The sequence below is a fragment of the Staurois parvus genome, unplaced genomic scaffold, assembly GCF_062004578.1.
Source record: "Staurois parvus isolate SC_StPar_1 unplaced genomic scaffold, SC_StPar_1.0 ptg000288l, whole genome shotgun sequence".
NCBI classification, from domain to species: Eukaryota; Metazoa; Chordata; class Amphibia; order Anura; family Ranidae; genus Staurois; species Staurois parvus.
Window position 1 is genome coordinate 2,835,148 of NW_028318084.1, and position 18,304 is coordinate 2,853,451.

An 18,304-nucleotide genomic window follows, 5' to 3' on the forward strand; every position below is an offset into this window, starting at 1 on the left:
AAGAGAAACACTTTTATCAATCATATTACCTTGTTTGGATGTGAAAGTTGTTTGTTGTACCTGTGTGTTCATAATCATGGACGGCAGCAGCGAAAATCATAGCAAAAATTTCCAATTCTGTTAGCCAGTGCTAGAAAAATGAAAGAGTGGTGTAATTACTCAAGGATCAGCACTATTTATCCCTCTCTATTTCCCTACCTGACTATACATGACATTTAAAATCATTCGCTGTCATCTGCATTCGTAAAATACAACAAACTACTTAAGAAGTGCAACAAAACACACAATAGAAATTGTATCAGTTGATTGAAATGTAATTGACACACTTCCTCTGAACTTAATTAAATAAAACAAAAATTGCATTTTTTTTCCTGCAGTCTGTCAATAGCATTAACAGAGCAGTCTGTTTGTTTTCTTCTAAATTCTCCTTGTAAAAATTGTTTTTACCTGAACATACTGCCAGTAGATTTGATGACTTTCCACTTCCTTTAACAGCATGGCAATTCTATTCAAAGTGAAATTGCTGCAGCATTGTCACTGTGTGGATGGAGTACTTTCAGAGAGACCAGGTAGATTTAGATGGACTTTAACCCCTTGCCTACCAGGCACTTATACCCCCTTCCTTACCAGGCCAATTTTCAGCTTTCAGCGCTGCCGCACTTTGATTGACAATTGCGCGGTCATGCAAGATTGTACCCATATGAAATTTTGATCATTTTTTTCTCACAAATAGAGCTTTCTTTTGGTGGTATTTAATCGCCACTGGGCGCTTTACTTTTTGCGCTATAAATTAAAAATTGCAAAAAATTTGAAAAAAAAAAAAAAGTTTCTTTGTTTCTATTATAAAATTTTTCAAACAGGTATTTTTTCTCCTTCACTGATGTGCGTTGATGAGGCAGCACTGATGGGCACTGATAGGCGGCACTGATAGGCAGCACTAAAGGGCACTGATAGGCAGTACTAATGAGGTGGCACGGATAGGCGGCACTGATAGGCAGCACTAATGAGGTGTCACGGATAGGCGGCACTGATAGGCAGCACTGATAGGTGACACTGATGATGGGTACTGATAGATGGCACTGACTGGCATCACTGCTGGGCACTGACTGGCAGCACTGACTGGCACAACCGCTGGGCACTGACTGGTGGCACTGACTGGCAGCACTGCTGGGCTGCACTGGTGGGTGGCACTGGTGGGCAGCACTGGTGGGTGGGCACAGGTGGGTGGCACTGGTGGGTGGGCACAGGTGGGTGGCACTGGTGGGTGGGCACAGGTGGGTGGCACTGGTGGGCACAGGTGGGTGGGCACAGGTAGGTGGCACTGCTGGGCACAGGTAGGTGGCACTTCTGGGCACAGGTGTGTGACTGCAGAGTGGCACAGGTGGGTGCACTGCTGGGCACAGGTGGGCGGAGCTAGTGGGCGCACTGCTGGGCACAGGTGGGCGGAACTTGTGGGTGGCACTGCTGGGCACTGATCATCAGTGGCCCTGATGATCGGTGCCGAACCTCGCTCTGACAACTGCCGGTTCTCGGCAGTACTTTCCTCACGATCTGACAGCGTGAGGAAAGTGCAGCCGAGAACCGGCACTTGCATTTCCCTGTGATCAGCGTGTCATTGGACACCGCTGATCACGTGGTAAAAGGCCGGTATGATCGGCCTTTTACCACATCTCGTGATCAGCTGTGTCCGTAGGACACAGCGATCACGGAGATCGCCGGGTGCGCGCCCCCTGGGGCGCGCAGGAGAGCGCGTTCTGGGGGGACGTCATATGACGTCCACCCAGAACTGGCCGGCCGCAGTGAAGCCGTCATTTGGCTATGCGCGGTCGGCAAGAGGTTAAAGGAGAAGTATGGCCAAAGCTTCTTTGGCTATCCTTCTCCTTTGGGTCACAGGAGTACTTCGTTTTGCACTCTTCTAACCAATTTTCACTTTGTTCTGCACTCCTGCGACCCATTGGTTAACATCAATCAGCCGGTCCAGGCTTGGAAAAGATCCAGACTTTACAGTTGGGATCCACCAAGATACCTGCACTACTGGGAGACAGTCACTGAGCGGAGGAGAGAACAAAGCGATCAGTGGTGTTTGATCGCTCATTTCTCACTGGAAAGGCGGATGGGGCTGATTACATTACAGGTCAATGTTCCATCCACCTAGGTAAGTGCCTAGGTGGATGGGTATACACTGCTCGAAAAAAAATTTAAAGGACCACTTTGAAAATACATCAAATCTCAATGGGGAAAAATGTCATGCTGGATATCTATACTGATATGGACTGGGTAATCTGTTAGGAATGTAAGGATGCCCCATCGTTTGATGTAAATAAAAATTATCAACTTATAGAGGACTGAATTCAAAGATACCCCAAAAATCTGTGCTGGAAGACACAGCAAACCTTCTGGCAATGGCATGTATTGATGTGCCATCCTGGAGGAGTTGAACTGCCTTTGCAACTTATGTAGGGTCCAGGTATCGCCTCATACTACCAGTAGTGACACTGACCCTAGCCAAATGCAAAACTAGTGAAAAACACTCAGAAATGATGAGTAGGGGAAATAAATGCCAGTTGCCTCCACCTGTAAAATCATTCCTGTTTTGGAGATCATCTCATTAATTTCATTAACACCAAAGCAGCTGAAACTGATTAACAACCCCCTCTGCTACTCAACGGTCCAGATCAATATTCCAGGAGTTTAAAATACTTGATGCTATACTCTGATTAAAAAGTGTTCCTTTGATTTTTTTGAGCAGAGTGTGTGTATATATATATATATATATATATATATATATATATATACATACATATATACACACACACTTTTGTAAACCCCATACGTGCATTCTGGAAGATATGGTTAAAACAAGGCAGGCAGAGGGAAAAGATATAGTCACCAGTATTGCCTGTGGACTTTCTGCTGCTAATCGTTCCCCATTATTTACTTACCATGCTTTGCTCTGCACTGTGCCTCTGAGCTGGCCATTTTTGATTAGGACAGGGCTTTTGTCAGAGCCTCCAACAAGGACAATAATATCAGTGCAGTAGTGACAACACCACATCTCCTAGAAGTCAGACAGCAGTGCCTTGGATCGCACACTGCAGATACACAACTATCGGACTTCAGGCACGGGAGCCAAAAGGCACACTCACATACCAGGAAGTGCACTGCTATTTTGTAGTGCTAAACAAAATGTGCCTTAGCAGTAGCCTGAAAAAGTGTACAGTTAACATTTCTGTACCTATATAATACTTAAAACCTATATAACATAATACTATATAACCTATATAATAACTATGACAGCAAATCTTATTTGAGTTAAAGCATCTCTCAGGTTTTCTTGTCATTGTGTTCCATTGGGAAATTTCCCTTCCGCATTGGGAAATTTCCCTTCATGTTCTGTACAATTGATGCCAAATTAAATGAGCTAAAACCTCTCCAAAGTGAAGTTGGATTCCCAATAAGACAGCTGTAAGAAGTGCAAAAGTGCCCCATTAAAAGGTTTACCTTCTGTTAGTCCTGTTCTGGGGACAGCTCAACTTTTGGGACTTTCTCTCACTTTGATTCCCAGTAACAATGGATAACAGGACAAATGGAGAATAAATCATCCCCAGCAGAAACACTGACAACAATAAAATCCCAAAAGAGGTTTTAACCCATTGCTATTCTTCCCAAAACTAAATTTAAATGATAAGTGGCAAAAAAAATGAACACATTTTTGCTGGACAGCTTGCCGGGCGTGTAAATGTGTAGAAATATATAAATAACGCATATGAAATGAAAAATAAAGAAATAAATGAATCATCCACTGAATGCTATAAATACAGGCAGCAGTCACAATCATTACCAGAATGCAATAGTTTTATTTTCACTAAGAATTTAGAAAAGAGGAACACAACAACCTAAGCTGTAAAAAAAGTAAGGGCAAATATGTCTTCAGATTAAAAAATAACCGTCAAGAGAAGTTTTGTTCTATGGATGGATTTCAAGGTGTGTATAGAACAAAATAGATTGCAATGTGAATAGTAAAATTCAATCAGTTAAGTTGCACAATAAGCTTTTTGTTCTCATAAGCCATATTAGTGCATTTGCGAGAGAAACAATTGAGTACTGTCCGTGATACTTTTTTTATTTGCACGAACATACAATTTTGAGGACAAGCTCTCGGGGAGTGTCCCCTTCTTCAAGGTCCGAGCAGTACACAATACACAATATTTACTGTTTGGACTTTGAAGAAGGGGACATACCCCCGAAAACTTGTCCTTAAAATTGTATGTTAGTGCAAATAAAAAAAGTATCACTGACAGTACTCAGTTGTTTCTGTTCTCGTAAGCTAACAATACTTTTCATGTAGCAAAATATTTGCTATTAAGTTACGGGATCAAGTGTTGCACAGCTCTACATACAACAGTTTTGGTTATATATGTATCTAGTACAAATGCATTTTATTTGAGATTCAGCCCAGCACCTTCTTCTGGATCAAGTAGCAGGAACATATAAGCAGTGATATATTTATCCTGTATAAAGATAGATGCGATAATCATTTAGTCAAAATGTCCATCATGAACTGACATTGATTTGCATGGGAATTGCTTTCATCTCATACGCTGGACTCTTCCATCTTTAGACTAACCTGTCCCAGTATTGGCATGTCCCCAAGGTTAATTAATTGAATCAACTCTGTGTTTAAATTTAAACTGTAACATACTCCAGCACTCAACCTTACAATCTAGTCAGGTCTAGTATTTTGTATTGTATTATGGCATGCCATTGAGGCATTATGCTGACATTGACTGAGGCTGATTTACTAAAGGAATTGAGAATTTTCACACAACAAATTGTGTGACTATTCCCTTCAAAATCCAGTCAGGTGAAAGGCACATTTATATTTACTTATTTTATCTGTATCCGAATGAAGTAAATGTTCACAAAATGTATTTAGTAAATCAGCCCAAATATGTTAACATCAGTAAATTATCAGAATACTGTTCTGGTTGAAACCATAACTGGATAATGAACAATTAATTATGAAATCACTGTATGTAAACATCACATAAATTAGGAATTTTCTAAATGCCTGCCTACACTGTTTTTATTTTGTCAATTATGTATTTAACAATGCCCTTAAAAGCATTTACAAGTAATTTTTTTGCAGATATGTCATTTGGGTTCACTGGCATTTCAGGATGTTTAATTAATTAGTGCCGACTTCGGAGTTTAAGTTTTTAGCAGTCTGAAATCTGTCAACTTAATTAAAAAAGTGACTCTGTATACTTTATCAAACCTAGTCTAATCTTCATGTTTAATAATCTTTTTAAATTTAGAATATTGTTACTTGTGATTTCAGTTTTGCTACTAGAAAGCTAACAATCATCTTGTCACATCTTGTAAAAAAATTTCTGGAAAGCCACTTTTACTAATTGATCTTTGCTCTGAATAGGCACATTACTCAGAAAATAATCTTTTTTAGTATTGCTAAGGCCTCTTGCACACTTGACTTCAAAAACATTACTTTTAGAGGCATTTGAGTTCTTTTTTTCTCTGCCTCTAAACTCCCCTGCAAGTTAACCATCTCCAGTCTCAACCAATTCTGACATTCCTCTCCTTCATAACTACCTCAAACACCCAAACATTTTTTTTTTTTAAAGCAGAGGTCCTAGAGAATAAAATGGTGGGTGTTGCATATTTTTATGTCACACAGTATTTGCATGGCGGTTTTTAAAACATTATGAAAAAAAATGATTTAATGAATGGATTAATGCATAATAAACACAATATAATACCCCTTTATTTTGGTAAAGTATAAAAGATGATGTTACACCGGGTAAATGGATACCAAACCTGTCACGCTTTATAAATGTGTGCGTCCGTGGAATGGCACCAAACTACAGTACCTAAAAATCTCCATAGGCAACGCTTTAAAAGTCTTTAGAGGTTACCAGTTAAAAGCTATACAGGAGGCCTGATGGTAGAATTATTGCTCTCACTCTGACGTTCGTTCACATGTGTAGTGCGATTTTTTAAATTTTATTAAAATTTTTTAAAAATTTACACTTTTTTAAATTTTATTATTTATTTGATTAAAATTTTTACACTGTTCCTTTTTTTTTTTTTTTTAAATTACATTTGTTGCTATCACAAGGAATGAACAACTTCCCTTGTGATAGCATGGGCTGTGACAGGTCCTCTTTTTTTTTGGAGAAATTTGGGGTCTATTAGATCTCAGATGTCTCCTCTGACCTCTAAAGCATCAGATCACAGCAAGACCAGTGTGAATCCTCATCACTCCTGGTTTCTGACATCACACCGTGGGAGGATAGACATCTGTTCTTCACTGTGTCTTAGGAACAGGATGTCACCAGATCGCATGGGAGAGCCCAGTAAAAGAAGCAGCAGGAGAAGGGAACCTTATTCTGCCACCTGTAAAAGTGATCCAATGGCTCTTTAGCTGCTTGGATTACTTTTGCAACATGTAGAATTGCTGGCTCTAAAACATTACATCTTGCTGTACCAATGACTTAGATATTACCCTTCTCATTCAAGGACGTTCAGGTACATTCAATGAATAGGAAGTGGTTGACCTCTGTCCATGCATATTTGAGGCATTTACAGGAGTTTAGAGGCAGAAAAAAAATCACTTGTACGTTCAAGAGAGGAGTGTCTTGGCATAAAAAAAGCTTGGGCCACCGAAACACAGGTACAGCGCCTTGAAAAAGTATTCATACTACTTGAAATGTTCCACATTTTGTCATGTTGCTACCAAAAATGTAAATATATTTTATTGGGATCTTATGTGATAGACCAACACAAAGTGGCACATAATTGTGAAGTGAAAGGAAAATGAGAAATGGTTTTCAAAATTTTTTTACAAATATGTGAAAAGTGTGGCGTGCATTTGTATTCAGCCCCCCTGAGTCAATACTTTGTAGAACCACTTTTCACTGCAATTACAGCTGCAAATCTTTTAGGGTATGTCCAGGGGCGGACTGACAACTCATGGGGCCCCCGGGCAATAGGGGATCATGGGGCCCCTGTTTCCTTGCCCAAACTTAAAAAAGCCTATGAAAAAGGTACCAGGGGCATCTCATGGGGTCCCCTGCTGACCTCAGGCCCTCGGGCAGTGCCCGAGTTTCCAAATGGTCAGTCCACCCCTGGGTATGTCTCTGCCAGCTTTGCACATCTAGAGTGAAATTTTTGCCCATTCTTCTTTGCAAAATGGTTCAAGTTCTGTCAGATTGGATGGAGAGCGTCTGTGAACAGCAATTTGCCACTTGCCACAGATTCTCAATTGGATTTAGGTCTGGACTTTGACTGGGCCATTCTAACACATGAATATTCTTAGATCTAATTCCATTGTAGCTCTGGCTGTAAGTTTACGGTCGTTGTCCTGCTGGAAGGTGAACCTCCGCTCCAGTCTCAAGTCTTTTGCAGACACTAACAGGTTTTCTTCTAAGATTGCCCTGTATTTGACTCCATCTATCTTCCCATCAACTCTGACCAGCTTCCCTGTCCCTGCTGAAGAAAAGCATCCCCACAACATGATGCTGCCACCACCATGTTTCACGGTGGGGATGGTAAGTTCAGGGTGATGTGCAGTGTTTTCTGTCACACATAGCGTTTTGCTTTTAGGCCAAAAGGTTTAATTTTGGTCTTATCTGACCAGAGCACCTTCTTCCACATGTTTGCTGTGTCCTCCACATAGGACTTCTTATGGCTTTCTTCTTGCCACTCTTCCGAAAAGGCCGGATTTGTAGGGTGTACGACTGATAGTTGTCCTGTGGACAAATTCTCCCACCTGAGCTGTGGATCTCTGAAGCTCCTCCAGAGTAACCATGGGACTCTTGGCTGCTTCTCTGATTAATGCTCTCCTTGCCCGGCTTGTCAGTTTAGGTGGACGGTCATGTCTTGGTAGGTTTGCAGCTGTTACCATACTCTTTCCATTTTCGGATGATGGATTGAACAGTGCTTCATGAGATGTTCAAAGCTTGGGATATTTTTTTTTTTATAACCTAACCCTGCTTTGAACCTCTCCACAAGTTTATCCCTGATCTGTCTGGTGTGTTCCTTGGCCTTCATGATGCTGTTTGTTCAGTAATGTTCTCGAAGGGCTTCACAGAACAGCTGTATTTATACTGAAATTAAACTACACACAGGTGGACTCTATTTATGAAATAAGTGTCTTCTGCAGGCAATTGGTTCCACTAGACTATCAGAGTAAAGGGAGCTGAATACAAATGCATGCCACACTTTCAGATATTTATTTGTAAAAATAATATAAAACCATTTATCATTTTCCTTCCACTTCACAATTATGTACCACTTTGTGTTGGTCTACCACATACAATCCCAATAAAATACATTTATGTTTTTGGTTGTAACACGACAAGATGTGGAAAAGTTCAAGGGGTAGTTCAAGCTAGGCTCTTTTAGCGCTTGAGCTTTTTTTTTTTTTGTTCATTTCAATGGGCGGAGTAAATTAATATTCTGGCAAATGAAATAAATGCCCAAGCCCTTGACATGTCTAAATGTGTGTTTTCACAGCTGCTTTTGTCCCGTCCTGCCAGGAGAAAAGCATTTAGAAGAGCTGCAGTGTGAATGAAGCCTAAATGCAAAGTGACATACTTTGGGCATCACAAATGTATATGTTAGAAATACTTCCATCTGTACCCTGATTTCTGCCTTCCCTTCCCCTATCTCTGCTGGTACCTGATCACCAATTCCAGTATTATACCAAACAACTTACTTCAGTTCTCCTGAATATGAAAGAGAGCATAAGAGCAACTCAACCGCTTCTTCCTACAGTCCCTGTGGATGCTTCCTGCAGGTTTCAAGGCACCTTCAAGAACTGTAACTATTGTTGTCTAGTCTTTAAATGAGCCATTTCTCCCAGGATATGAAGTCTAGATCAGATTTTTTTGTCTTTGCATTAAGCCGGCCACAGACGGTTTGAATTTTGGCCGGTTCAGCAGGGACCATAAGAGATTCAAACCATGTATGGGTAGTCCGAATGTTGATTGATTGATCAACTTGGGTACCACCAGCCTGTTGGATTTTACATGATATTATTGCTAGTGGCTCTTATAGTTGCTAGCAGTAATCCCTGTATTTTCCCAGTGGGGATGGCTCTCCCCACCCCCTACCTGGAAAGCACAATGGCTTAGCAAGAGGGATTCCCCCACCAACACTGATTGTGTTGATGGGAGACTCTAGCAATTTTCTGTCCTGCAACCTAGGATTGCAAGAAGGAAAATTGCTCCATTTATGGCTGGCGTTATCAGTAAGCAAGCATTGCCCTTTTTTTAAAAAAAATTATCAAATTTCACTAGTACATCAACTACAAAAGGCGCTGTACGTTGCTGTTGACTCAGTTTGCTCATTAATCGTGCATTTACTCCTGTGCAAGATTATGAAAGTCACATTTTTTAATTGAAAAATATTAAAAGCAGTAAGGGATAGTGCCATAACCTGAGTTTTAAAACTGCTGAGCTTCAGTTTTTATTGTGTAGTCATGTGCTCCCGTGTTTAGCTGTAAAGTCTAGAACGAACAATAGTTATTGTGTATGTGAGTTTTGGGGCGAGGGTATTTACTAAGATCAATGATAGCATGCCATTGACAATCAAAATTATTCTGCAATAATCTTTCATTACACAAGAACTCCGGGATGCTTCAAACTGATATTTCAATGTTTGGATTTTCCTTGTTTTAGTAGATAAGCTCAATATGTTCAATGGGATTTATCTCTTGTTTAGTTAAAAAGGTTCACAGTACACCAGTTTGTTTTATTTACAGCAACCAAAAAAGCATAAACTATTCATTTGTATTTTGCATATTTTGAGACTGAAATTAATGGGCTATGTCCACCCACATCCAGGTATCCTTAGGTTCTGCAGCTATTATGGCACATGGTTGTGTTAGGATTTATTGCTATGCTATCCTCAGTTTTTACAGGTTCATAATAAACTATATTGTAAATATACTGAACCAACACAAAGCATTCCCCCCAAGGCAACAAATACATATTCAATCTTTTTTTTTTTTTTAATAATTCCTTAAGCAGCATTGTTGGCTAAGATTTTATTCAGAGTTCAGAGTCTACTGGCTAAAAAAATGCTTTAATTTTAAAGTAAGGAAGTTGGAGCCAAAGTTAGTGTTACTGAGGCTTGTCAAAGCAACTGCACACACCATCTGTTTATTTTGTAGTCAGTTATACAGGGTTGAGATTCTCATTAAAGTCATTTTATTTTTTATTTGTAGGCTTGACTATGCCAACTCTCTACTGCAAATTCTTAGAGCTGCATGGTGTTAGACTGATAATTGATTACAACTTAATTTTAAACCATTTAAATTTCCTTCAACTTTTTAAAGGGCAAAAGAGAGAGAAATGTCTGCTTAGAAAATGTATAATTTCTAGAATTGTATTAAGTCCCTGGAAAACAAATTAAAAGCACACTAGCGAATATCAATACGTAGATAGAACAATGTGTCTGGTTGGCTGATATGACTCTTCATTGTGTTTTTGTCTTGCTAGGTCTTAGTTTATTGACTCAATCAACAAGGATGATACTGTGATTTAGGACACGTCGCCCACCTGTCATTTAACCACTTGCCGACCGCGCATAGCCGAAAGACGGCTTCACCGCGGCCGGCCAGTTCTGAGTGGACGTCATATGACGTCCTCCCAGAACGCGCTCTCCTGCGCGCCCCAGGGGGCGCGCACCCGGCGATCTCCGTGATCGCTGTGTCCTACGGACACAGCTGATCACGAGATGTGGTGAAAGGCCGATCCCACCGGCCTTTTACCACGTGATCAGCGGTGTCCAATGACACGCTGATCACAGGAAAATGCAAGTGCCGGTTCTCGGCTGCACTTTCCTCACGCTGTCAGATCGTGAGGAAAGTACTGCCGAGAACCGGCAGTTGTCACAGCGGGGATCGGCACCGATCATCAGGGCACTGATGATCAGTGCCCTGATGATCGGTGCCCAGCAGTGACCCCCGCAAGTTCCGATTAGCAGTGCGCCCACTAGCCCCGCCCACCCATTCCCAGCAGTGCCCCCACCTGTGCCCAGCAGTGCCCCCACCTGTGCCACTCTGCAGTGCCACCTACCTGTGCCCAGAAGTGCCACCTACATGTGCCCAGCAGTGCCACCCACCTGTGCCCACCCACCTGTGCCCACCAGTGCCACCCACCTGTGCCCACCAGTGCCACCCACCTGTGCCCACCCACCAGTGCTGTCCACCAGTGCCACCCACCAGTGCCAACCACCAGTGCTGCCAGTCAGTGCCACCAGTCAGTGCCCAGGGGTTGTGCCAGTCAGTGCCGCCAGTCAGTGCCCAGAAGTGATGCCAGTCAGTGCCGTCTATCAGTACCCATCATCAGTGTCACCTATCAGTGCCGCCTATCAGTGCTGCATATCAGTGCCGCCTATCCGTGACCCCTAATTAGTGCTGTCTATCAGTGCCGCCTATCCGTGCCACCTCATTAGTACTGCCTATCAGTGCCCTTTAGTGCTGCCTATCAGTGCCCATCAGTGCCGCCTATCAGTGTCCATCAGTGCCGCCTCATCAACGCAAATCAGTGAAGGAGAAAAAATACCTGTTTGAAAAATTTTATAAAAGAAACAAATAAACTTTTTTTTTTTTTCAAATTTTTTGCACTTTTTTTAATTTATAGCGCAAAAAGTAAAGCGCCCAGTGGCGATTAAATACCACCAAAAGAAAGCTCTATTTGTGAGAAAAAAATGATCAAAATTTCATATGGGTACAATGTTGCATGACCGCGCAATTGTCAATCAAAGTGCGGCAGCGCTGAAAGCTGAAAATTGGCCTGGTAAGGAAGGGGGTATAAGTGCCTGGTAGGCAAGTGGTTAAGGATACTTGGCAGGAATTGCAGTTATCTCACAGGTTCCCCATTCTGTCACCCATCTTAACAAGCTCTGATGCTGCTTTAAATTGCTTTAGAATGCTATTGGTGGGCCCTAAGACATTCTTATTGCATGGCAGGCAGAGGACATGGTGTAGATGACATTTCAGGTCTAGTGATTCATGAAGATAAAAGTACGAGGTTAGATAAATCTGCCATGAACCCCTTCATATGCCCTTCAACTCTGATTGCAACGAATGTTTGCAAGAGTTGTTTGACTTCAAAAACAAAAAGAGTCATGTTGAAATTTACAGCATATCATACCTGATTTGTTCAACTCTCCTATTTGAATGATGGGTTTCTAACACTGTTAATTTTGACATCAAATTTTGATTTACTTTTAGTCATAGTTACATTTTAGTTTTAGTTGCATTTTAGTCTTCTGAATTGTTTTAGTTTTAGTAGTATTTTATTTTAAACTAAAATCTCCAGTACATGACTAAAGTATTGCTGAGGTACGGCTGCCATGAAACCTCATCATGACCCATAAACATTTACCTTAATAAAAAATGACACCAAACACTTAACTTGGATTTCAAATGGCCATAGCAGCCCTTTTATTAACAAAACCGTAAATTAGCATAAATTCTTACAACAAACTTTTCAGCCATGAAATACGTTAAGACCCCAAGCATTTCAAACAAAACCGGAGAAAAACATTAAAAGTCAAACAACGCAAAACTAAATGCCGAAGCAGCCGCACCACCGGAGGGGAAGAAGCGGAAGGAAAATTAATTGCCTGAACCACTCCAAGATTATCACAATGGAAACACACCCGCCTGTTAGCCAACTCCGGATCCCACAATTTCACAGCCAACACCACCAGAAATAATTCCAACAAGGCCAGGTTGCGAAGGAAATCCGATCCACTCTACGAAGTAGGCCATCTACCTTCACACCAATAACCCTGAAAGTAAGCCGCCAACCCCACAGAACCCGCCATATCAGTGTACAGAGCCATATCCTCGCTCAACACCACCGACTCCATCCACAAAGATCATCCAGGTTATCCAGAGGCAGCCGACATTCCATGCGGACTGTGTCAATAACAATCCCAAGGAAATTCAGCTCTGGCGTGGGGCCCACAGTCTTTTTCGACGCCAATGGCACACCAAAAACCTGAAACACATGCTGTAACAAAACCAACAACGCCAGCCAAGTCCTATCGTCGGGAGGGCCTAGAGCCAGAAAATCATCAAAGTAGTGACTGATCAACTGCAGACCAGACAAGTCACAAATGATCCACTTCAAGAAGGAACTGAACATCTCGAAGTAGGAACAGGAAATAGCACAGCCCATAGGCAAACAATGGTCAACCAAAAACTGTCCCTGGCACCTGCACCTCAACAACTCGCAACTGTTAGGATAGAGCGGCAACAACCTAAATACCGCCTCTATGTCAGTCTTTGCCATAAGAGCGCCTTTAACGAACTTGCGTACCCATCCCACTGCCACATCAAAAGACGCATAAGAAAAAGAGCACAAGGAATCATCAATCGTATCATTCACCAAACCACCTCTGGGGTAGGACAGGTGATGAATGAAGCAAAAGGTTCCTTTTTAGGGACCACCCCTAGTGGTGAAACAACTAAACGATCAACTGGTGGAAGAACTCACCTCCTCACCCGTAACTGCACCGGGGCAGGTGATGCAGGGGCCTGCCCTGACCCCTGCAACAGCCCACCCATCTGGGCAGTCAGCCACTGTGGACCATTAACCATAGGGGCCGTCTGCAGACAAGCAAGCGCGAGCTCAATATCTTCCATGCAGCGACAATAGCTAAAAATAGCCGTGAGCACCTACTAATGCAAGTTTCTTCTCCTCCGACCAAGCTCCCACTGACCCTCAAGGAACTCTTCCCTTCCACTAAGCCATAGCTGCAAATCCCAACCGCACCCAGACCCACCCTCTCGACCACCAATAAGGTAAGTCTTACCATCCACTTTTAAATTGACCAATTAGCACCTATGTCTAGCTTTCCCAGCCAACTCAGTCATGCAGGGCCTTCATTAATGCTGCGCATTCAGGTCCTGGCCCTTTCTTTTTAGTCAATTAAAATCTCCAGTACTCTTTATCAGCAAGCTGAATTGGCTGAGAGATACAGGCCCCCTCTGTCTGCCTGCTGCCTGGGAGTTCTGGAACAATGCCCTACAAACCACAAAAAAGGTACTAATCCGTAGGACTTGTGTCTGTCTGGATGTGATGTGGTGAGTGTGTCCTCTCCCAGCAAGGTAGCAGTGAACTGTGTAAAATAACAGCCTCCCCAAACCATCCAGTTCTCTGGCCTGTGCACTCCGTCACTCCCATTTACTTCCCCATCCCCACATGCAGCCTGTCATTACAACCAATAGAGTTTACAGTTTTTTGGGGAGTGTTTTTGTCTTGTATATTTTTGTGTATTTTAACCGCTTCCCAACCGCCCTATAGCAGAACTACTGCAACAGGGTGGCAGGGCTGCGCAAAATCATGCGTGTGTGTATGTATGTGTGTATGTATGTGTGTGTGTGTGTATATATATATATATATATATATATTTGTACTTTCGGGTAGCGGATGCACGTACCACCCTATCCGCACCGTCATTGGTGGCTACAGTTGTCGATCATTGGGTCCTAGCCGGAGATTCCCCACCAGCAGCTGACGATCGCTGAGTACCACTGACGGGGGAGAGATCTGTATGCAAACAATACAGACCTCTCCCCTGTCAGCTCCAGCATGCTGCTTTGTATCGCTCTGCATAGCATAGCGATACAAAACAGCATGCTTCCCTAGTAAAACAGCACACAGTTAACCCTTTGATTGCTCCAGATATTAACCCCTTCCTGCCCAGTGTCATTAGTGCAGTGTCAGTGCTTTTTGTTAGCACTGATTGCTGTATTAGTGTCATTGGGACCTCAGTGGTAAGTCAGTTCCCACCCAGTGTCAGAATGCCCGCCGCAGTCCTGCTGTAAGTCACTGATTGCCGCCATTAGTAGTATATATATATAAAAAAATTTCCAGTGTATATACCTCCATTTGCAGACGCTATAACTTTCACGTAAACCAATTAATTTACACGTATTGAGATTTTTTTTTGTAGCAAAGACACGTAGCAGAATACATTTTGGTCTAAATGTATAACAAAATTAGATTTTTTTCATATTTTATTGGATATGTTTTATAGCCAAAAAGTCAAAAATATTTTTTTTTTCAAAATTGTTGGTCTTTTTTTGTTTATAACGCAAAAGAGAAAAAAGGACATAAATGTAATTTGGGTGCAGCGCTGCATGACCGTGCAATTGTCAGTTAAAGTAGTGCAGCGCTGTATCTCAAAAAATGGCCTGGTCAGGAAGGGAGGTATAGCCTCTGGAGGGCAATTAACAAAAGTTGCACTTTTTTTTTTTAATTATATTTTTTATTGATTTTAACTTATAAACAGACATTATTTCAAATGTTACATCACACATTTATCATATCAAAACATTTTGACAAAATCCCTTCCCTTCCCGCCCTCCCACCAAGCACCCAGATCCTCAATTAACCTCTGTCATCTGTCCTCCACCTCTTACCCCGCCTAGTGAAAATACCAAAACCGCGGTAAAGGGAACATTCAGTCTTTCCCCCTCCCATCTTATGTATTCCTATCTGTTCTAAGTATCTCTTGGCTGTTTTATAACATCAATTTTTCCCAGGTTTTTCTAACAATTTTTATTAATATATTTATGTATATTCCACGCTGCTTATCCAATCTTTTATTTTGGGGATTTCCTGTCTCTGTCAGAATCTAGGTATCAATCCCTTAGCGTTATTCGGTATTTTAATTCCTGTTATCTCCCGAATTTGTTGGCTTATTTATTGCCAAAACTACTGTATTTTAGGACAGTTCCACCAAATATGTGCCATAATTCCTCCCCTCCAACATAAAGGTGAACTCTGAGCTCATTGCTCATATAACCGGCCATTTAAAAAAATTCATTTAAATATTTTCTTTTTCTCTTGTTCTTCCAATTTTGTTCCAAGCTCTTTTTTCCACTTTCCCAAGAACGGTGGAGAATCAAACCCAGGTATATTAATAAGAATTTTATAAATACAGGAAGTTACATATTTGTGTTGTATCCTGACTAAAAAAACGTTCCAATGGGTACATGTTCTCCACCACCCTTAGTGGCTACGGGAGGGCTACCACAACGTGTCTCAATTTATAATACCCCTATTCATCTAAACCAAAGAATAATGCAGGCCATAGATGGGTCTTCTTTTTCTTGCAGGTCACGGCTCGCGCGCAGATTTTTTTATCGGTAAAAAGATCAGCCGATCTGCCCATCATTGCCACGAAAATCGGCCGATCGGCAAAATCTGCCAATTTATTTCCAACTTTACCGATCCAAAAAAATCTGACAAAATCCAGAAAAACTGCCGACCAATTAACCCATTAACGGTGCTGAAATCGGCCAAATTTTCAGCCGAAAAAAAAATCGGCCGATTTCCGCACCGTTATTGGGTTAATTGGTCGGATGTTTTTCTGGATTTTGTGAGATTTTTTTGATCGGTAAAGTTGGACAAAAAATCAGTCGATTTTGCCGATCGGCTGATTTTCGCAGCAATGATGGGCAAACCGGTTGATCTTTTTACCGATAAAAAAATCTGCGCATGAGCCGTGACCTGCAAGAAGAAGAGAAAGAGAGGAAAAAGAAGAGAGAGAGGAAAAAGAAGAGAAAGAGAGGAAAAAATAGAGAGAGAGGAAAAAGAAGAAGAGAGAGGAAAAAGAAGAAGAGAGAGAGAGGGAAAAGAAGAGAGAGAGGAAAAAGAAGAGAGAGAGGAAAAAAGAGAAAGAGAGAGAGAGGGGAAGAAGAAGAGAGGGGAAGAAGAAGAGAGAGAGAGAGGAAGAAGAAGAGAGAGGAAAAAGAAGAAGAGAGAGAGAGAGGGAAAAGAAGAGAAAGAGAGGAAAAAGTAGAGAAAGAGAGGAAAAGGAAGAGAGAGAGGAAAAAGAAGATAAAGAGAGAGAGAGAGAGAGAGAGAGGGGAAGAAGGAGAGAGAGAGAGAGAGGAAGAAGAGAGAGAGAGAGAGAGGAAGAAGAAGAGAGAGGAAAAAAGAAGAAGAGAGAGAGAGGGAAAAGAAGAGAAAGAGAGGAAAAAGTAGAGAAAGAGAGGAAAAGGAAGAGAGAGAGGAAAAAGAAGAGAAAGAGAGAGAGAGGGGAAGAAGAAGAGAGAGGAAGAAGAAGAAGAGAGAGAGGGGAAAAAGAAGAAGAGAGAGAGGGGAAAAAGAAGAAGAGAGCGAGGAAAAAGAAGAAGAGAGAGAGAGGAAGAAGAGAGAGAGAGAGGAAAAAGAAGAAGAAGAGAGAGAGAGAGAGAGGGAAAAGAAGAAGAGGAAGAGAAAGAAGAAGAGGAAGAGAGAGAAGAATTCCAGTCCGCTGTTATTTTTGACAGTAAAAAGTATTGCGGTTGCAACATTGTATCGATTCGTATCCAAAAAAAAAAACCCCATCTGTATCCGAAATGGATACAAATAGATACAATGTTGCAACCACAATACTTTTTAATGTCAAATATAATAGCGGGGCTCTCTGCAGGGACAGAAGTAATTAAATGCCGGCCGTAGACGGGAAGAAAATCGGACGATTTTTTTTTTTTACTGTTGGTGGTAACGTCGGCCTATTGAACAACCGATTTTTCGTTTTTTTGTTAAAAAAACGGCCAGTTTTCTCCCCGTCTATGGCCTGCATAAGCCTTTCTTATTCTCTAATTCTAAAAAAGAACATAATTCCCTTTTTCAGTGATGTCTATCAAATGTATATTTTTATCTTTTATCCATTTACCAACAATATTGTCTTTCCCTGGAGGGCAAAAATCTGTTCCCTCCAAGGGTATTAGCAGTGAATTATATTCCCACCCCATTTGCTATCCCATTCTCTTATAACATTCCGTGTTAAAGTGCTCATACTTTCCAAAAAAATCCAATACTTTTGTGGAATCCAAATTATCTAATTGTGCCCCACTTAGTGTATTTTCCATTTTAACCACTTGCCTACCAGGCACTTATACCCCCTTATTTACCAGGCCAATTTTCAGCTTTCAGCGCTGCCGCACTTTGATTGACAATTGCGCGGTCATGCAACATTGTACCCATATGAAATTTTGATCATTTTTTTCTCACAAATAGAGCTTTCTTTTGGTGGTATTTAATCGCCACTGGGCGCTTTACTTTTTGCGCTATAAATTAAAAAAGTGCAAACAATTTGAAAAAAAAAAAAGTTTCTTTGTTTCTATTATAAAATTTTTCAAACAGGTAATTTTTCTCCTTCACTGATGTGCGTTGATGAGGCAGCACTGATGGGCACTGATGGGCACTGATAGGCAGCACCAATGGGCACTGATAGGCAGTATTAATGAGGTGGCACGGATAGGCGG

General features: G+C 41.5%; 1 protein-coding gene across 3 annotated transcripts in view; it reads right to left on the bottom strand.

The window, feature by feature from the left end:
- LOC149458313 (dual specificity calcium/calmodulin-dependent 3',5'-cyclic nucleotide phosphodiesterase 1C-like) overlaps positions 1 to 18,304 on the bottom strand; it is a 298,681-nt gene that overhangs the window by 166,933 nt on the left and 113,444 nt on the right. For all 3 annotated transcript variants that reach the window (XM_089682402.1, XM_089682404.1, XM_089682403.1), the window contains exon 6: positions 30 to 130. In XM_089682402.1, the coding sequence (XP_089538528.1) occupies positions 30 to 130 (101 nt within the window). The remainder of the gene's footprint in view (positions 1 to 29; positions 131 to 18,304) is intronic.